The sequence below is a fragment of the Gekko japonicus genome, unplaced genomic scaffold (genome assembly GCF_001447785.1).
Source record: "Gekko japonicus isolate JY-2015 unplaced genomic scaffold, Gekko_japonicus_V1.1 scaffold90, whole genome shotgun sequence".
NCBI classification, from domain to species: Eukaryota; Metazoa; Chordata; class Lepidosauria; order Squamata; family Gekkonidae; genus Gekko; species Gekko japonicus.
In genome coordinates, this window is record NW_015166421.1 from 2,008,383 (window position 1) to 2,029,781 (window position 21,399).

The window sequence follows — 21,399 nt, forward strand, 5'->3', positions numbered from 1 at the left end:
ACATGCTTAAAACATTAGCACTCTTTCAATATTTTGTTTATTTAACAGTGTCTGGTAACTGACACCTCTTGCTCTGAATTATTGCATCAAAATGTCTGTGCTGTTGCAATCTTGAGTATGCTGTTCAGGTGTGTATCTGTAAGCTGCAAACCTACAATGACGCAGCAGCAGCAGAACCCGAAGAAAAAGCAGAAGACAGCCAGTTCCACTATGGGCCTGATAGAAGCCCTCCAGGGGCCTGATCCGGCCCCCGGGCCTCATGTTTGACACCCCTCTAATAGACAATGCTTACACTTGTTTCTTCTTTCAGGCCTTTTGGTTACCAACAATAGATGACTAGTTCTGGATTCATCACTTCTTCTGGACAATTTTTACATCGTGTGGACAGCACCATACTTGCAAGGATCACTATAAAAGTATTGATATTGCATTACTTTGACTGAATGCATTTCTCCAACACATCTCTGTATCATACTATAGACCTGACTCTGTTGCTCTTCTTCAAAAGGAATTCTTCATTCATCTGTGCACCGTTTGGCTGGAAAAAAGGATTCACAATTTGCTAGCATCTCAAGTGTAGCAGAACTTATTCAAGTTGAACTCATTGACAGTGGTCCTCTAACATATTCTGATTGAATGTTCCCACAGTTGAAACCTACTGATATATCAGTTCTTTCTGCTAGTAACTGAATGTTACTACTTCCTGTAAACTCCTGGAACCCTTGGCTTGTTGAATCTTGCCACGTGCTCTCCCCAACCCAAAATCTTAACGGTATCCATATATTGCTAATTTTTTAGGTTGAAGTGCCATAGATAACGCACAACTTTTTAATCCATAATGAGGTTCTGGGAGAAACTTCCTTGGCTGCCCTCATGGAAAGGAGTTTATCTGCATAAAGGGATTAGTGCTGATGCTGCCATGAATGTTGTGCTCCCAGGAGACTACATAGAATAGAGACTTTGTGTCGTTTGCCCTTGGTATCAACTGGGACGTACAGGACACCTGAAGTGTTTAAGTGGGCAATTTTAAGCAATAAAGAAGCCTTTCAAGTGGAAAATGTTCTGAAATAGACTTACTAGAAATTCTGTCCCTGTAACCTTTCTGTGTAACCTTTGCTGTTTTTGTAAATAGGGGTGGGGGGGATAATATTTTTTTACTTTTAGTTATTAAAATATAACCCTGGACCAATACAGTATTGCGGAATTAGTCTTGGCAGTTTTACCTGTCTTTTCAAGCAGCATTCATCTTGTTTTTCAACTCGTACAGGTTTACTCCTTCTGTCCCGTTGTTAAAGTTAGCATGGTTCTCTCTTCCCCCCCCCCCCCCAACAAAAAATCCCCCCATCAAGACTCAAATGCAGAATTTCCAGTTGATTAAGTTGTTTTCTTCCCTGGCCACCTCTTTGTAGAAGGATAAAGCTTGTAACAAACATAGTCTTTGTCTCCTTTCCAGGAGAACTGGAAATATTAAGTTTGCTTTTAATACTGTTTGATAACTTTGGGGCTAATGCTACTAATGGCAGTTTCACCAAATTTATTAAGGTCTGGTGTGAACTACTGTTCAAGCATACACAGTTTTAATGCTTTGTGCTCTAGCAGAGTTCATTCCCCTTCAGACCTCTGTGCTTATTGAATCCTTCTCCAAGAACCAAAGTATTTTCTTAAGGAGCCCAGGCCTCTTTGGCTATACCCTGGCTCTCCACATATTCCTGTAGGCAGAATCTATGGATAAATGAAGTATTTTTTTCTGACATTATTAATGTACATTGTACTGCATTATCCAAAGAGTTCTGTGCATTAACCAGTATGAGGAGTATATGTCTGTTTGGGCTTGGTGAGAGAGGAGAGGGGCAATCTCTTTGGACCAGTTGCTTTTCTGCTATTGTATTTCTGGGTTTAGTATTGTATAGCGGTTACTTTGCTGTGCAGAGACCATATGATGAGTGTTCCCTGATCTGCCAGGGAGGGAGTTCCAGTTCAGAGGCTTTGTCAGCTGCCAGCTCCTCCTCTCCAGGCTTCTGCAGCACTAAGCCCAGAAGAAAGGACAAGACGGTTGGATACAACATCAGGACCCAGAGCAGGAGTGTTCTTAGCTGTGATCCTCAGGGCAATTCATTTTAATGTGTTGCCCCAGGCTGGTGGCGTTTTTCTCGTGGGCAATTCAGCACCCTGTCACTTTGGCTGTACCACCTTTTAACTTATCATTCCCAAAAACAGTTTCTTCAGGGAGATTGCCATTCATCCAGAGCTAGTTAGTAGCAAAACAAATGAAATGTGTTTATCTTTTGCTGAGATCTGACTTCCAAGTGAAATATGTCATTAGAAAAGCATTGCTGGAAAATGCATGAGCACCTACGGTTGTCTGTGCATCTTTCAAGTTATCCACTGCATTTGGTGTACTTCAGTGTGGCCTTACATTTTCAATTGAAAATAAATTACACAATTAGATGTACTGGAGCACTGCTGATTTTGTATAAAATTTGTAGTGTCTTGTCTGTCAGTTGTATGTTTTCTTCACAGCTGTATACATTCTTTCAAGGAGCAAAAGTATTGAGTTTACTGTTATTACCATTTTTAAGAGCAAAAATCCATAATGCTGCTTTAAGTAGCTGCAAAAAGGCAAGTTAACATATTTTAATGAAGATGTGAGGCAGGGCTTCCGATGCGTAAGGCCATTTGGACCTTTCAAACACAAAATTCCTCATGGGCGTCAATATTTTTTGTTGATCATGTTGATCAAACACTCCTAGGCAAAAATGGTGGGCTGTAACTGTTCTTGCTTTTAATGTATGAAAGAATAAATATTAGCCTTTTTCCAGGCTTTAGCATGAATGCTTTATCAACTTGTATTGAACCTTAATAATGTGCAGCCTTCTGCTTGTTTCTCACATCAAGGGTTGGTTTTATTTTTGAAAAGGTATCTAAGATTTTTCTTATAAAATCTTAAGGTGCAAGCATGTAATCCTGGGGAGTGGGAAGAGAATGCCCTATTCTCTCATTCCAAAGTGCACTTGAACATAGATTTTTAGGAAAAACCATAAGAGTCTACTTCTGCAATTTAAAAAGAAACTGACCAGTAATACTAGTCTTAAAAATAATCTCCTTGGCAACTGAAATCCTTTGGGTTTGTAAACTAAGAGTCAATGGCATGCACATTACTTCGGAGTAAGTACTGACTTCTGAGTAAACATGTAGGATTTGGCTGCAAATTTCAGTGGGTAACCTTGTCTAAAAATAAAAAAGGATGTTATCAAGTTGTTGCAGCAACAATGTCATATGGAAAAATAAGTTTTTTGTGTTGTAAATGAAAAGCATTTGTAAATAAGATTAAATTGTGTTTGTTTTGTACTGTCAGTCTTCCTGTTACAGTGTTCACAGATATAATGCAGAGAGGGGAATAAGGTCAACAGTCTCCAAGGTCTTATGAAACACTGGAAACCTTTAAAGTATTTTCTGTTTCACTAAGTAAGTTATAGGAGTGCTGTGATAGCAGGATGGGGGATTTCAGCAAGTTACTGAATTGCTTATCAGTAGGCTGTGGGGAAAGACCAGTGTATCTGAAGGTGTGCTCAGGCTTAAAATACAGTTTATTACCAGATTGCAGCAAAATGTTTTATGACCTGTTAAACAATTACCTACGGTCACTAAAATTTCACAGTTCTAAGAAATTTAGACTCTTACTTAACATTGTTGAAATCAATGGAGTATTAAAGTATTTAACTTTGTCTGGCTTGTGCCCAGTCATAATAATGCAGGAATAGCTGTACCTTTTTATGCTTAGCAGTTTATTTCAAACATTTGTGTATAATTTGCTTTTATATAAAACTGAAATATTTTACCATCCACTAGAGTAAAATGTCTGTGTGTTGCTGGGAAAAGCTTTGTTTAGGATAATGCTTTGTATGCCAAGATGTACTCGTTTTTAAGATATACCTTACAGAGCGGTGGATAGGATGGATTTCCTGTGGGTAAAGAGATTGTAGGAGGCTCTTTATAAAGTTCCTGACCATTTTGTTATATGAAATGCATTTATTGTACTTTAAGACTAAAACTATAATATTTGGATGGGAGGTACTTTAGTGAAGCCGTAAGACACAGGGCCTAAGAGCAGCTAAAGTAGCTTGAGTATCAGATAACTAAAGGGATGCCTAGATCCATTTCTGCTGTGCTGCTTCTGAAAGAAACATAGCTATCCTCTAACTCTACTACATTGTTCCAGTGGTTAGTTGATGGCGTGACCCAGTACAGCATTAACACCTTCATGAATACATTAGTGGTTTTCTGTTACAAGATCATCATAGTTATGCTAAAACCATTTCAAATATGTAAATGAGTTGTCGTGAAGATATATAAAAAGAGAAGGTAAGTGTAAAGACACAGTAAAATCTCATGCCTGAAGTAAGGTAAAGGTTTCCCTTGCTCGAAAGGCAGTCAAATCCAACTCTAGGGGGTAGTGCTCATCTCCATTTCCTCCAAAGTTAGCCAGCACTTTCCAAAGACTTATCCACGGTCATGTCGTTGGCGTGACTAAATGTCGAGGCGCGTGGAATGCTGTTACCTTCCCACCGAAGCGGTACCTATTTGCGATTTCTTGCTTTCGAACTGCTAGGTGGGCAGGAGCTGGGGCCAGAGACGGGAGCTCACTCCATCAAGCAGCACTAGGGGGCTGAACTGCCAAACTACAGACGTGGTCTGCAGCTCAGCGTCTTACCTCTGAGCCACCGCGGCCCTCGTGCCTGAAGTAGAACATGTTAATAATAAATAATAATAATAATAAAAAATATAATCCAAAGTGAGGAGTAATTGAGATATATTGTCCTTTGTAAATGCAACTTGCAACCAAGAATCCCTGAAGTAGCTGGGCCATTCCTTTACAGGTTTCCTGTAGGTCTTAGGTATGGTTCAGTTGTACTATTGATTCATTAGACTCCAATTGCAATAAATTGAATACAAAGCATTTGTAGCCAGTAGCTTGTAAGGGCTACTATTACAATCTCAACCACAATGATGTTTGATGAAGAGAGGCCCTTGTAGCCAGATGGAATGATGGTCTGGCTAGGCCCCTAGGGTTGCTTCCTGGTTCCCTATCCTGCCACTTGGTAGGTCCCCTAGTTCATTGGGAAGCTATGAAAAGAATTGGGAGAAATCTAGATGAATCAGAGGAGCTGGGGTGGCGCAAGTGGTTAAGACACTGACCTGCAGGCTGTGGAAGGTCAGTAGTTCAGCAGTTCGAGACCCGAGTGTGCCGCATGACGGAGTGAGCTCCCGTCTCTAGTTCCGGCTCCTGCCAACCTAGCAGTTCGAAAGCAAGAAATTGCAAGTAGATAAATAGGTACCACTTCGGTGGGAAGGTAACAGCGTTCCGTGCGCCCTGGTGTTTAGTCATGCCGGCCACATGACCACGGAAACGTCTTCAGACAGCGCTGGCTCTTCGGTTTTGAAACGGAGATGAGCACCGCAACCCTAGAGTCGGACTTGACTGGCTTTCGAGCAAGGGAACCTTTACCTTTACTTTCTAGATGAATCAGTGCGCGCTATAGCACCCATTTGCAAGCCCATGACAATTGCAGTGGCTGAAGGGTTTCACCTCTGCCACAACCATGTCATTTGAACCTTATCCAGTGTAATAGTTTGATGTTTGGGACTTAGTTAAAGATGTTTTAGAGAGATTATTTGCTGATAAAATCTGGACCATTCTGATTTGGAGACCGAGTTGAGAGTAGATCTGATTTTTGCCAATGGATGCTGACAGGGTTGTTGGCTGTTCGCATTCTTGATCCATGGCTTTTAAAATCATGCTGGGAAAGGGGGTTGTTTGGAACCAGTAAAAAAAACAGCTTGTGTTTATTACCTCAGCCTTCTTTGGGAAGCAGATTCATACAGTGGTCAAGAATGCCTTCGTTCACCAACTGTCCTTTTTTAGACTGCTGACCTAGCTAGTCCTAAGAGTTATCTCCTCTAGCACCATACTTCCGTGCATAACCAGTTGTCCAAACAGGATGTAATGATAAGTCCATGTTACTTATTTACAGAATTCATATTCTGCCCAGGTGGGGCCACCGAGATAGGTAGCAGTTCAAAGCAGAACATTTTAATATTTTAATTTATAACCAATAATAATATACATATATAAAAACATACCCAGCAATTAAAACAGAAGGCAGGAAGGAAGGGTCACTGAAGAAAGCCCAGCTGAAAAAAACTTCACTTGCCTGGGGGAGGGAGTGTGACATGTTGGGTGCCACAGCTAAAAGGCCCTCCAAGAACTGGTGTTCAGAGGTTTACTGTCTCTGGATATGGAGGTTCCTTTATGCTTTTGTAACCACATGGTTGGACTGTTATTGAAGACAACCTAGAAACTTCAACTGGTTCAGAATGCAGTAGCACAAGTTGTCACAGGCTAGCTGAGACTAATATCTCACTTACTTTAGAACAACTACACTGGCTTCCAGAGTAACTTCAAGTGCATTTCACTGTCAGAGTCTTGCACAGCTGAAGGACAGTCTCCATGTGTCCCTCTGGTCATACCTACTGAGATAGCTCACTTGGCTTCCAGTAAAGCCCATTTCTTTCCTGGAGAAGTGCACCATTTTTGTAAGGCCATTCTATTTTCCTAGAGCATTTAATAGGATTTGAGCTGCATGAATTTTCTGAGATTCTAACTTTTTTATTTAGTGATGAATTTTAAGCTGCTTTATCTACCCAGAGAGGCAGGATATAAATTAAGTAAATAAAGGGAGAGGAAGGTTACAAGTATTTTAAATAAGTAAAGGAGAACATTGGTAGACTACATGATTCTCCATGACAATTAATAGTAGTACCCTTTTCATAGTGTACAAGATAGGCCATTATATCAAAATGTCCTGTTTTCTATACAACAGCAAGGCATCTCAAGCACAGTTATCTGCTGGAAAAGTTTTTAGGTGATGGAAATTGACATCTGCCATGAGTTGTGGCATCTGAAACTATCCATGGCACTTCCCAGTTCCGCCCTCATTGATTGAAGATAAAAGTTTTTAAAGCGCTGTGGATACCATCTCAGCAACAGCTATAATGGCCAAAATGCAGTGGAGTCCTTTTTCCTTAGAAACAGACCCTAGTTTTCATCCTTGTTGTGCAGTGGAATTACAAATACTGAAATATCATCATAGGAAGCGGAGGCGTTGTTGGCCAGAGTCCAGTAGTATCCATCTTTCCTTCCCCTTGCTTTCCACACCAAACACTTGGCCAGTTCCGAAAACCTACAGAAAGAAGACATTAACGACTGTTTTGTCATGCTAAACAGGGACTAGCAATCCTTAAAACAGAGAGATGAAGGTTGAGCTCAGTGAGTAGCGCAGGGCTAAGCTTTGATGTTCAATTCACAGGTTGGGCACAATATAAAGATAGCCAAGAAAGCAAAGCCCTCCAGCTGGTTAGATGCAAAACCACATAGCCTTTAGCATACCTTCCCTCCCTTCACCTGAGCCCTTTTCTAAATCTTAAAAAACTGATTGCAAAAGCCACATAGGAACACTTCCAGTAGAGCAGTCAAATCATCACTGGGATCCTGACCTGAGCTTTAGATAAAATACAACACAGACACCTTTGCTGTTAACCTTTTACCCGTGGGGCAAGTAGCATCAGATGGAAATCAACACCCTCATTATCAACAGATAAGAAGGTTTTCCACTGGTTCTATACATTTATACAGTAGGAGGGGGCACACAGAATAGTCAGTACCAGTGGGCTAGAATGTAGGGATTAGAAGTTCTCTTGAAAGTGGAATATGTGAACTATTCCCACTTAAACATCTCCATGATACAAGGACAACAACCAGCACAGTCTATTGTGGGAAAGAGACTTGAGCCTCTGCTCTCTCTGTATTGGGTCAAACTGCAAACTGTACCTGTGTGGGTCAGTTTTGTTGTCTTCAAGAAAACTCCTGACCATTTGGGCCACATCTTCATTGGACAGAACATCCCAAAGTCCATCAGTTGCCATAATGAGGACATCATCTTCCTTAATATTTTGTGTAGTCAAGTCATACATTTCCACCTAGCCGGAAATATAGATAGACATGAATTATTCTTAATCATCCTTCCCAGATCAGGTGTTTGTAATTTATATGGGGGGTTAAAGACAAATTTTTATAGTGTGCCTCTCTCAATAAGATGAGCCTTGCTAAATCAGACCACAAGGACCACGTTTTTCCAACAGGGCCACCCCGTAACTAGGGGTGTGCGAAATAATTGGGGACTTTTTGGGTACGGGTGTATTGGACCTGAAAAATGTTCCTGAATTCCAATACCGGTATGGTATTTGGATTCAGGATTTTTTTCCAGCTCCATTATACCCTCAGGGGACCATTATAGTCAATGGTCCCCATAGAGTATAAGGGGGAATCGATTTGGGGTCTGTTTTATGAGGTAGAGGCACCAAGTTTGCTGCCTCTCCTCAAAAGGACCCCCAAGTTTCAAAAAGGTTGGAGCAGGGGGTCCAATTCAAGGAGCCCCCAAAGAAGGTACTCCCATCCTCCATTGTTTCCAATGAGAGCCCTTTAACTGCAGCTATCCAGCAATCCCATATAATTCCAAATACATCTGCTGTATCCAAGCTGGGAAAGTACCCAAATATTTGGGGGATTAACCAGAAACAGCTAAATCAGTAAGGCAAAAATATACTCTTATCTGTATTTTGCTGAGAAAATATTTTCAGGTATATTTTTCAGCTCAGATACAGCCAACTGGAGATCCCTACACAGCACTTCTGGGAAACTACAAGCAAGGTATGAAAGGCACACACCCATCCCAACTGACCAGACAAAATCACTAGAAAGTCACAAAGTCAGCACAGGCTGTACTGTTATCCTAGATGTTAATGATCTCCCCAGGCCAGAGAAATTAATGTGATAGGATTAGAGGGTCAGGCTAAGATTTGATAGAAAAAGATGTGAACCTTCACTCTGCTATAGAAGCTCACTTTAGCCTTCTCAGCCTACCATTCCTCACAGCTGGAAAAATGATATTATTTTGAATCAAATTCTATAAATCAAATATGAAGCTCTGAATAAATGTACAAATAAAGCACATTTATTGATTTGCAATTATTCATTCTGAGCACAAAATATGGATACAAATAGACTGCCCTATATATTAGACTGCAAAATACACAATGGACCCAAAAGTAGAAAGTCTGAGGAGCTATGATCACAGTAGGCCTTGCAGCTCCACTGCCGAGCCCCATGAGGGAGGGCAAGGAAGCCCCGTGAAGGCCCTCCCTGGCCCCAGGCAGGCAGGGGTGGGGAGAGGCAGGGAGGAAGCAACTTACCCTCCCTCTTCTCCTGCCTCCTCCTGGCTGACTGAGGGCCGGAAGCAGGGGGCGGGGCTTCGTCCTGCGTTTCCCCCCGAAATGACCTCTGCTGCTACCTGAGACCCCAGAAAGTCCCTGCCAACTAGAGCAGACTAGATGTCCCCCATGCCCGACCTAGTATATAGCATCCTCAAATATTCAAAGTCAATCTTGCATTTATTCCAGTAGCACTTGGTGGTTGTGTAGCTAACTCATCCTATTATTTCCCACTGTTATTAAGAGCTACTCTTTCTTTGGCTCAGACCGAATATGATAGAATAATGACCCAGCTGAACTCCAATGCAGCAGCCTCCACCTTCTACTGATTTCCTACCTTGGGAATACAGGAGAGGAAAGGCTTCACTTCAACATCCGTTTCAATGACTTTCAACTGATGATCTCCCAGGCCTCGTGACACAGCCAGGGTACCAAGCAACCGAGCCTAAAGCCATTGGGAAAATGATGTGATTTCATAAAAAGCTGAACCCACTGGCACCAGTCTTCAGAACTGCCAGTAAACATAGTTGGTCTTAAAGGTGCCCCTTGGACTCAAACTTTGTTCTACTGCTTCAGACCAACACACCTGGTTAGAAAAGACCATGCTTGGCAAAGACCCACATTTGAAAATTTAGATGGAGAATTTCATAAGCAAATTATTATATGAACAAGACCGCTGACCCACACTACCTATTGCAAACATACCAGATTTGTGGTCAGGCTTACTTTAATGAATAGGGGAGGAGAGGTATTTGACAGAACAATAGTTTCATGTCCAACTGCAACTACAGAAATCAATGATCTGTACCCTACCACTAAACTCAGCAAAGTCTGACACCTTTCACCAGCCTTTAAGGAGCCTTTCTCTAACTTATGTCTCTCCCACCAGGTGATGAGGAACTTAAGTTTAAAGAAGGTTTCAAACGTTGCTGATTAGAATGGCAGGATACAAGTCACTGTAAATAATGAAGCACGTGCTTATATATGTCTGTAGAGTGCTCACCTACCTGCTTTCCATGTCCATGGATAAGAGGGTACTTAAGGTCCTCTTGACACCTTTCACCAGCCTTAAGGAGCCTTTCTCCAACGTATGTCTCTCCCACCAGTTGAAAGAAGGTTTCAAACGTTGCTGATTAGAATGGCAGGATACAAGTCACTGTAAATAATGAAGCATGGGCTTGTACATGTCTGTAGAGTGCTCACCTACCTGTTTTCCATGTCCATGGATAAGAGGGTACTTAAGGTCCTCTTTCTCTACTGTCTTGTATCCCCTGAAACAGAAAGGGCATGGAGTCTTTATTCCAATGAGCCATTCTGTCACTGGATGGCCATAATCCAGTACACAGACAGGAATATTTAAGTTTATTCATTTCAATTGAATTTCATTGTTTCTGGATATGGTCACTATGCTCACAATACCCAGCCCCTCCTCTTCTGTACAATTCTGGGGAGACTGAAGGTTCTCAGCATCCAAGATCAGAAATGGACTGGAATTATTTCTTACATTACATTTCTTAATCACCTAATATCCACAATTGTAGGGCTCTAGGTGATGTACAAATTTTAAAACCATAAAAACATTGAATCATAGAATGTTAGAGTTGGAAGGGACCTTGCAGGTCACCTAGTCCAACCCCCTGCACTCTGCAGGAGCGTAGCCAAAAGATGGTTGTCCAGCCTCCGCTTGAAAATGTCCAGCGAAGGAGCATCCACCACCTCCTGAGGCAGTCTGTTCCACTGCTCAGCCACTCTTACGATCAGGAAGTTTCTCCTGACATATAGCCAGTAACGACTTCCTTGTAATTTCCACCCATTAGATCTAGGCTTGCAATCTGAAGCAATAGAAAATAGATCCGCTCCATCTTCTACATGACAGCCCTTCAAATATTTGAAGACTGCAATCATGTCCCCTCTAAGCCCTCTCTTTCCCAGGCGAAACATATCCAATTATTTCAGCCTTTCCTTATAAGACTTGGATTCCAACCCTATCACCATCCTGGTTGCCCTCTTCTGGACACGCTTGAGCTTGTCAACATCCTTCCTAAAATGTGGTGCCCAAAACTGGACACAGTACTCCAGGTGAGGCCTGACCATAGCAGAATGGAACGGAACTACCACCTCCCATGATCTGGACACAATGCTTTTGTTAATGAATCCTAACATTCCATTAGCTTTCTTCACAATCACATCACACAGCATGCTCATGTTTAGCTTGTGATCAACCAGAACACCTAGATCCCTTTCACATGTGCTGCTGTCAAGCCAAGTCCCTCCCATTCTATATCTGTGCCTTTAATTTTTTGTACCTAAGTGTAGGACTTTGCACTTATCTCTACTGAGACACACTGTACGAGCCTATCTAGATCATGTTGAATCCTGACTCTGTCTTCTTCAGAATTAGCAATCCCACCCAGCTTTGTGTCATCTGCACATTTGATAAGCATCCCCTCTATGTCTTCCTCCAGGTCATTTATAAAAACATTGAACAACACCGGGCCCAGGACCGAGCCCTGCGGCACTCCACTCGAGACTCCCCTCCATGTAGATGCAGAGCCATTTATGAGCACTCGTTGGGTATGATTTTTCAACCAACCATGAATCCATCCAATGGTTGCACCATCCAGCCCACACTTAACCAGTTTATCCTCAAGGATATCATGAGAAACTTTGTCAAATGCTTTACTGAAATCTAGATACACTATGTCCACAGCATTGCCAGAGCCAACCATTTTAGTAACTCTGTCAAACAAAGGAGATAAGGTTGGTCTGGCATGACTTAGTCTTGATAAACCCATGCTGGCTACTACCAGTTAACTCACTGCGTTTAATAATCTGCTCTAGAATTTTTCCAAGTATTGATGTCAAACTGACAGGCCTATTTCAGCCAAGGATGATGGATTGATTTCTGAACAACTCTTTAAGCAGAGACTGTGGCATGAAGTCTTTATTATTTTATTTATTTATTTATTACATTACATTACATTTGTTAAATTTAAATTAAGGACGGGAAGGTACCGGCTGGATATGAGGAAAAACTTTTTTACAGTGAGAGTTGTACAGCAGTGGAATCAGTTGCCCAGGGAGGTGGTGAGCTCCCCCTCACTGGCAGTCTTGAAGCAGCAGCTGGACCAGCACTTGCCAGGGATGCTCTAGGCCAGGAGTGTCAAACATTTGGCCCAGGGGCCGGATCAGGCCCCCGGAGGGCTTCCATCAGGCCCACAGTGGAATTGGCTGTCTTCTGCTGCTTCTTCCAGTTCTGCTGCTGCTGCGTCATCGTAGGTTTGCAGCTTACAGATACACGCCTGAACAGCATACTCAAGATTGCAACAGCACAGACATTTTGATGTAATAATTCAGAGCAAGAGGTGTCAGTTATCAGTCACTGTTAAATAAACAAAATATCGCAAGAGTGCTAATGTTTTAAGCATGTTTTTATTTTAAGTAAAAAAAACCCTTTGTGTTTGTGTCCTTTATAAAGTTTATATCTCCGCTACCTGGCATTATGTTTTATGACACTCGTGGCCCGGCCCAGCAAGGTCTCATTTATGTCAGATCCGGCCCTCATAACAAATGAGTTTGTTCTAGGCTGACCCTGCATTGAGCAGGGGGTTGGACTAGATGGCCTGCATGGCCCCTTCCAACTCTGTGATTCTATGATTCTATTAATCGCCTAATCCCCACGATTGTGGGGCTCTAGGCGATGTACACATTTTAAAAACATAAAACCATAAAACCATATCCAGCATGCTATACAATAATTAAAAGCAAGTGGCAAATAAATCTGCAATTCCCTCCCAAATCCACTCTGTGAGTGCTTCCTAAGCATGGGGAGGGAGTAAACTCCACAAGAAATAGGGATCCAGGTAGGGTGCCAGCTATGATGTAAACCGTCACTGTCCTCAACCAAACGCCTGGCGGAACATCGCTGCCTTACAGGCCTTGTGGAACTGGATAAGATCCCTCAGGGCCCTGATGTCATTTGGCAGAGAGTTCCACCTGGCCATGGTTGAGGACAGCCAGATATCTCCAGGGCTGGGGGCCACCAGCAAGTTCTGTGAAGAGTGTAATGCTCTCCCAGGGGTGTAGCGGAGAGGGCGGTCCCGCAGATACATCAGTCCCAGACCGCTCAAGGCCTTAAAAGTCAGAACCAAAACATTGACCTTGACTCAGTGCTCCACTCGATTAGTCTAGCAAATCTAAGTTTATATAATACAGAAATACTGTTGATTGGGAACACAGTTTATTCGTGAATAGGTATACAGTTTCTGTTAGGTGGGGCTTGGGGTCTCAACCCAGGTTCAGAGTATGGGCATGCTCTTGGATTCCCCCTCTACAGTCAGGAATGCATTTTACCAGATTAGGTAGGTTCAGTACCTGTACATTCTCCTGGAGACCAACAATCTGGCCACAGTAATTCATGCTTTACCCCCACTTAGATTAGATTACTTTTAACTAGGACCACTGACACGGATATTAATCTATTTTGATGGTAATTTAATTGGCTGCAAGTTTATCTTGAGGCTCAAATTAAAATGCCTGTTCTTAGCCTTTGAACTGAAGTCCATCATGGCCTGGATTCAAGTTGTAAAGCACTACTTGCTCCCACCTGAATCTATTCACACATGAAGATCTTCTTCAATCACATGTCTCTGTAAGCCCAATCCTCAATAAAACGTCAGATTTCCACTGAGTGGTGAAAGGACCTTTTCAACAGTGCTGCTAATGTGCTGGAAATTCCTCCAAGAGAAATTCATTTGCACTTTTTAGGCAAGAGTTTAGGCATCAGGTTAAGGTCATGCTCTTTAAGAGACCCTTCTGTAAGTTTTAGTTTGATCTATCTGCTGCTGCCATTTTCTCAAGGTTTCTGAGGCTGGTTATTTGCTGATGCTTATATTTTGTCAGTGTTCGCCAAATTGCCTTTTTTTATTAATAAATGTGGGGAATTTGAATATTAAATGGCAATGGCTTAAATAAGGGAGCAATAACCTGTGTATAAGGTAAAGGTAAAGGTTTCCCTTGCTCGAAAGCCAATCGAATCTGACTCTAGGGATGCGGTGCTCATCTCCGTTTCCAAGCCAAAGAGCCAGCACTGTCCAAAGACATTTCCGTGGTCATGTGGCCGGCATGACTAGATGCCAAGGTGCATGGAACGCTGTTACCTTCCCACCGAAGCGGTACCTATTTATCTACTTGCAATTTCTTGCTTTCGAACTGCAAGGTTGGCAGGAGCTGAGGCCAGAGACGGGAGCTCACTCCGTCATGCGGCACATGGGTCTCGAACTGCTGAACTACTGATCTTCCACAGCCTGCAGTTCAGTGTCTTAACCACTTGAGCCACCGCAGCCCCTAGAACCTGTGTATACCAAAGTCCAATTTATCCAGATCCCCAGAAATAGACACAGAGATTAGATCTTAAATAAAATGATTTCTTTTACTAATTCTCTCCCACTTACGATATAAAATAAAACAATCACACACTCAAGCAATACAGAACTAAGAATTTAGATAGAAAAGTACAGTGACAGTTGCATTAGCAGGAAGTTATCATTGACTGGGGTGATACTTTACTTGTCTGATGTAACAAGGTGATCCTGCAGCAAAAATAGGGAAAATACTAGGGAAGGGATCTGGTGTTGACCAGCAGCACACGTGGTAGACTCCAGACGGCACTACGAATGGAGTCAGCAAGACAGGGTGGGGTCAGGTAGGTAGGAAAGAGAGAGAGCAAGCAATGGGCAGATGCTCTTCTTATCTACCCTATGAGGGGCTTGGGGCGTGAGCCACCAAGACACATAGTCCCCAGGAAGATGCTAGAAAATGCCAGTTCCTTAATGGGTCAAGAAAATGGACTTTAGTGTTGGGCAATTGATATAATGTCTACTAACAGTGACACCTCTTACAGTGGATGGCGTAAGAAAAAGGAAAAGATAAGACAGTCATTCCAGGTGCTTGGCCAGCCGTTAAGAGTCAACGATCCGACGATCTACAGCTGTGTTATCTTGATGGGTGGTGGGTGTCTTTGGCCACCCTGTTAATCCCATCACGGCCAGGTTGTATTGTTTAACTTGAGGATGAGTATGTGCAGTCCTTGGTGAGGCTAGAAGAAGGGGGGGGGAAGGGTGCCTTCTATGGAGTCCTTTGCAGGAACACTCAAGGCTTCTTATGTGAAGCATGGCTTCTTCATAGAGAACTGCTGCTGGCTGCTGCGTGCTTCTGGCGCCAGGGAGGTTGATTTGCCTCCTGCAGGGATGCAGGAGCGAAGGGCATCAGGTATGTCCACAGGTCCACGTCTGGCTGGCACACTGCTTCAGGGCAAGGCTTCCCTCGGCTGGGCATGTGTCTACAGTCTGGGAGGTTGGCACCATCATCGGGCTACTGCACAGTCCAATACCCTGGCACACTTATTGTACAGCCCAGCGTATAGTTATAGTCCACAGCCTTATAGATGCTGCGTAAGGCTCTTGCAGGGCAACAGTCAGTTTCAGTTGGTGCGACCCCCCCCCCTTATTTGTTGCTAGCTGTGTTTTTGATTTAGATCAAATTGAAAAGTAGAATACATATACATATTTTAATAAAAATAAAACTATGTGGGATTGTGACCATAGTCTTTGCCTCAGAGACATTTCACACAGCACTGCTTTAAAGCATTACTGCATTCACTTCTCTGGGTAAGATAACATTCACAAAAACAAACAGGAGTCTTTAACACCTTAAGAGACAGCAAATTTTCATTCAAGCGTAGGTTTTTGTATACTAGAGTCCTTTTCATCAAATGCATGATTATGCTAGAATAAAAATTTGCTAATCTTTAAACCATTGTAACAGTCCTGTTTATTATTCCTGCGACACAACTAAAACGACTGCCTACTACTCCGCCATTCACAAAAAGGATCCCGATGCAAGCCAAAACATTAAATCTGTAGCACACCTAAATATGCAACCTGTGGAGGCCCTCTTCTACATTCATCGACAACAGTGAAATTGCTCTGTTCCTGACATAGCAGCCTTGTGTCCTAAAACAGGTCTGAAGGAGGCCAGAAGACTTCTTGCTCTAGACACCAACACTTTTTTTTCCTGTGGAAGCAGTTACAAATAAAGCACACATACTGTATATGATTCTTAGACTGAGGTATGGAGTTTTGCTCTGAGTGGTATACATATTGCAGAGAGGCAGACAGGAAGAGAGCAAAAAGGTAGCCACCGTATGCCCCAGCCACTGCTATTAGGGTTTCCTGAATTCTAGGTGCTCTTTTCACCAGGCCCATAGCCACAGAGGGGCAGAGAAAAGCACAGTCTTAGAAATACTCTCAGCCCCCCCCCCCAACAGGATTCCCAGCCTAGCAACATGGCTGGGTTAGAGGTACAGAGAGTGGTTGCCAGTGTAGATGGGGAGCGGCAAATAAGGCAAGGAAGGGTGGGTGACTTCCTGAGCAAGGACATGGAACAACTTGCAAGTAAGAGATAATTGCTTGCCAATTGAAATAATGCTGAAATATTCCTAATCCAGGGCAGTCCTAGACCAAGGCCAAGAGGCTCAATTTACTCACCAGCCTTGCATAGAGTAATCCCGGTACAAAACTTTCTGACCCACATCATCTCCTTTCAATCTCCTTGGAAATTCGAACCGGGTGAATTCGTCAGCTAGTAGCTTTGGGTATATGAAAGCCTGAGAACGAAAAGAGAAATTTAAGGTCTGCACAACACAAATGAAGGCACAATATTTTGTAACTGACCTACTCCATGGTACTGAAAGAGTTTCTGCTAATGACTGAGCATGGGGAGTAAAACAGCACAGGGGGGGGGGGACCCACTACCCATTAGTGATGAAAAACAAATAGAGACTCTACTTAGAAAACATATACCAGGAGAAATACACACACCAGGATACAAGTAAACTACTCACAAGAAAGCATGGATCAGAAAAATACAAAAGAACTGGAAGAACCTTTACAAAATAAACAGAACATTCTCTTACCAGGTGCTGGATTCTTTGCCTCTCTGTCTCAGGAGTGAATTCAGTACTTAAAGGAACAATGCTGTGTTTTCTAACAAGAAGTGCCCTGAAACAAAAAGAACTGATGTTATTTGCAGGTGGGCTTTTGTCAGCATATTTTTTTCAGATATGGGAATAAGTGTCGTAGGCAACATGTGGATGTGCACTGCACATATCTGGCTGGGGGGGTGTCTTTGGCCAGTCCAAGAATATTGTCATATTACTATGTATGTAATGTCTTTATTAACTAATGAAAAACAAAACCAAGAATGAGACCTCCATCCCCTCCAATCTCCCTTGCTTCTGATCTCCATTCCTGTCCATCCCTGCCCACCTGGCCTGGTCTTCCCTCTCTCTGACTGCTATCCCACCTGCTTACTGTTTTCTTTGTCACCCTAATCTTATTCCCCCCCGAAGCCCCCACAAAGTCTCCTTTATTGTCACCTCTCATGAACACATGAAGCTGCCTTATACTGAATCAGACCCTTGGTCCATCAAAGTCAGCATTGTCCACTCAGACTGGCAAAAGCTCTCCAGGGTCTCAGGCTGAGGTCTTCCACATCACCTCCTACCTGATCCTTTTAACTGGAGATGGCGGGGATAGAACCTGGGACCTTCTGCATACCAAGCAGATGCTTTGCCACTGAGCTACAGCCCCTCTCCCTGCTCCTGAGTTCCCCCATATACACACACACCATAGCATCAGTTAAAATGGCAACCCAAAATACCACCTGGAATTCTTCTCCCCACATCAGGAGACATACAGATGTTGCTGGGGGCGGGTAAGGCCTCTTTCGCTTTTTTCCTTGTTCTTTCCACCTGGGTTTTCCCCAAGTTTGCAGAAGTCAGTCTTATGTAAACTAACATTATTGCTTAATACTGATTTCCCTGGCACCCAGCTGCCTAACTGAGAATTCAGAATCAGAGGGTGGGGGGAGAAAGTCAGATGAACAGGAAGTGAAGCCTTTTTAGAACAGACAGGACATCTCAGCACAGAAGAGGTTTTTTTGTCCCCCCCCCCTCCATAGTTTTCACCAGCTGCTGCTGATGTGGAAAAGACTTTCTGGATTCTGTATATGCAGCAGTTCACCCTAAATACTTTGCCTTGTTTTCATACAGACTGTACATTTACAGATTCCGATGCTTTGCCAACTGAGTGTCTACTTACTATGTCAAAATGTAGCATTTCTCTCACCCATCCCCTTAGACTTGTTTGTTCCTTATAATTCTGTAGTCCGTGCCACTGTATCTTGTGCATTAGTGTTATTATGTGGAGGCCACAGAAGTATATTTCTCGTATTATTCATACTGCCCAAAGGTATGCACTTTAAGAGTCAGATTTTCCGGGTCTCCTTCTCACGGCATTGCACACACACTTGAAGTGATTTCCACTGAGCACTCCCCCCCCTCCCATTGTTTGTTCTCTACCACATAATTCAACCTGTGGTTTGAATAGTAAGCAAAGAACAAGTAGTTGTGCCTAAGAGCAGTGCAGGGCTGGTAGTCCTTTTAGCCCGGGGAAGACAGAGAGATAGGTTACGGAGGGCTAAGAGGTACTTTTATGGGTCTTTTTTGCAGCACTCCACTGCAGAGCGTCAGCGTTGGCTTTTTGGTGTGGGAGAGAAAAAGCTGAATAAGGGTACTGAGGTGCCACAGCAGCCCCAAGTCAGAACCTAGGGCCGTTAAAGAAGAATGTCTGTGAGTGCCCTGACCTGGATAGCTCAGGCAAGACCGATCTCATCAGATCTCGGAAGCTAAGCAGGGCCGACCCTGGCAAGTACTTAGAAGGAATACCAGAAGCAGGATACAGAGGCAGACTAATCAAACCACCTCTCTGAAACGTCCTAGCCCCACAAGGGGTCACCAGAAGTCACTATGACTTCCAGGCTCACAAACACATTCACACACACACACCAATATATACTCCCCCCCCCCAAAAAAAAATCCTGTGACCTTTCCACCATGCTACCTGTGCAATAGCAACTGTCTTCCAGGGGTGAAGAATGTCTGTCCCTACCTGCTCTGTGAGTGAGACTTTAACTGCTTATAAAATGGTATCTCTTTCTACCATCTACCTGAAAGGGATGGCCTCTTGGCTGAGAGATACACAGTGCTATCGTAAGCCCTGCTTTCCTTCGAAGTCACTGGCCTTAGGAAAATGTAACTCCATTTAAGATGGTATTGATAATCCCTGAAAAATTCATTCCAGTTAGATGAAAAATGAAGTTATATCAGAAATGTTTTCACCATCGAAGCCAATGAACAACACATTAAATGAACCACAAATGACATTTTAGAAACCAAAATGAAAACATTAGACTTGTATGTACATGCACATACAACAAACGGACAAAGTAGCTTTAGGTGAGCATTTCATCATGCCTGACCACAATTTTAGTGGGCATTATGTCTCCATTATATGTACAGTGCTTGGATCCTGTGACATCTCTATGAATGGGAGTAATTTCCATCTGCATAATGGGACTCTCCCTCCCCCCCGGAAGCCCAAAATATTGCTTTGGGATATGGTACTCTTATGGAAAAACCACAAGGGATGAATCAGCAAAAATACCACCTCTCCTTCCGTTACTGGAAATTTACCATGGTTTCCTGGTAAGTCCCTATTTCTACCAAGATTCATAGTAACACATCTATAAGAAAACATTTGCTCAAAACTTATGCATGAAGGCTTCCAAGTAGTTAATCAGTAGCATAACTACATCTAGTTGAGGTCTATGAATATCGGACTTGTTTTAGCCAAATAGATAGTTGAGGTCTATGACTTTAACTGAATATCGGACTTGTTTTAGCCAAATAGATACTTCAGAGCTAAAAACCAAAATGATGGACCTTTGACTAACCTGCTGTCACCCGCATTTGCCACATAAAGCTTTCCCTGAAGATAAAGTGCAACTAGGGCTGTGCAGCCTCCTGATTGGTTGGCAGCTTCCATCTCCTGACCAATTATTTCATCCTGTTGGTAAAGCATTTGATTATTAAAGGCAGCTGACATATTTCTCAGCAAAGGCTGATGTCTGATTTCACTAACATTGTTAGAAATCTTAATGATCAGTCAAGTCAAATGGCTATTTGTCATCAATACACTTAAAGCTTGTTTACACAAACACCGTTTATGTTTCTTTATACATCTGTGTTTTTGATACACAATCACATGAAAAAACTTCAGTTTGAACTGGTGGATTATGAAAAGATAGACACCAATATTGTCGTGATCAAGACAATTATACACGTGTAAAGAAGAAACATGAATTCCTGAATTTTGCGTCCAACACTCAACTGCACAGAAAATGGACTGAATCATGAATACACATCCAACTGGGCAGAGTGCGGCACTATTCTTTCACAGGTACATGGACACAGACAATGCCTAGACACATCTATGTGGCTTATGAGTAATTTTATCTTGAGCACATCATGTTCTTTGGGAAAACAATGAAGCAAGGTCACTCACACATTCCTGAAAGGCTTGCTCCAAAGCTCCAATGACAACATCTTCCTGATGGATTTGCTTTTCTTCCACAAAGTGTGGGTCACTTTGGCAAACACACTGTCCATTGAGGTGCATTGGGGGACGGTCTTCAGTAATGCCCCCCACCACAGCCTCTAGTTTCTGCTTGATACAATAGTGCAGGTAGTTGGAAGCCATAATTGCCGCTTCTGGACCACCATGACCATCAAACAGTGCCCAGTAATAGCCAGACAGATACTGAAATGCAAAACAGCAAGAGTTAACATTACATGGGGCTTTCCTTCTTGATACCCCTCTGGCATTTTGTGGTATAGCAGGCAGTGGGAGAGATCCAGCTTCAAATTCCTGCTCTGGACTGTGAAGCTCAATTTGTGGCCATGGACAAGTGGCCAAACTCAGAACTGCATGGCCTTTCTGTGCACATCTGCCACCTCAATTGCCAAAAGGCAGTTCTTCCAAATGCCAATGAACACTTTTGGCTAACTGTGCCAACACAACCTACAGTGAGATGGGCAGTGCCTGCACATCCCGCACAGCTGCTATATTCTCTCCAGGCAGAGAACATGCGTACACCTTGACACAGCTTTCC

The 21,399-nt window shown here is 42.9% G+C and overlaps 2 protein-coding genes across 2 annotated transcripts in view; one reads left to right on the plus strand and one right to left on the minus strand.

Annotated features, from left to right (window-relative positions):
* WDR82 (WD repeat domain 82) overlaps window positions 1–1,315 on the plus strand; it is a 31,532-nt gene extending 30,217 nt beyond the window's left edge. Inside the window, exon 9 of the mRNA XM_015411683.1 lies at window positions 311–1,315. Within this exon, the coding sequence (XP_015267169.1) occupies window positions 311–340 (30 nt within the window). The 3' untranslated portion in view covers window positions 341–1,315. The remainder of the gene's footprint in view (window positions 1–310) is intronic.
* A 4,831-nt stretch (window positions 1,316–6,146) lies between these two features.
* The window catches only part of PPM1M (protein phosphatase, Mg2+/Mn2+ dependent 1M), a 17,334-nt gene continuing 2,081 nt past the window's right edge, over window positions 6,147–21,399 (minus strand). Inside the window, exons 2-9 of the mRNA XM_015411682.1 lie at window positions 20,793–21,047; window positions 20,182–20,294; window positions 17,303–17,387; window positions 16,875–16,993; window positions 10,535–10,598; window positions 9,665–9,772; window positions 7,889–8,037; window positions 6,147–7,241 (exon numbers count right to left, since the gene is read on the minus strand). Coding sequence (XP_015267168.1) covers window positions 7,097–7,241; window positions 7,889–8,037; window positions 9,665–9,772; window positions 10,535–10,598; window positions 16,875–16,993; window positions 17,303–17,387; window positions 20,182–20,294; window positions 20,793–21,047 — 1,038 coding nt within the window. The 3' untranslated portion in view covers window positions 6,147–7,096. The remainder of the gene's footprint in view (window positions 7,242–7,888; window positions 8,038–9,664; window positions 9,773–10,534; window positions 10,599–16,874; window positions 16,994–17,302; window positions 17,388–20,181; window positions 20,295–20,792; window positions 21,048–21,399) is intronic.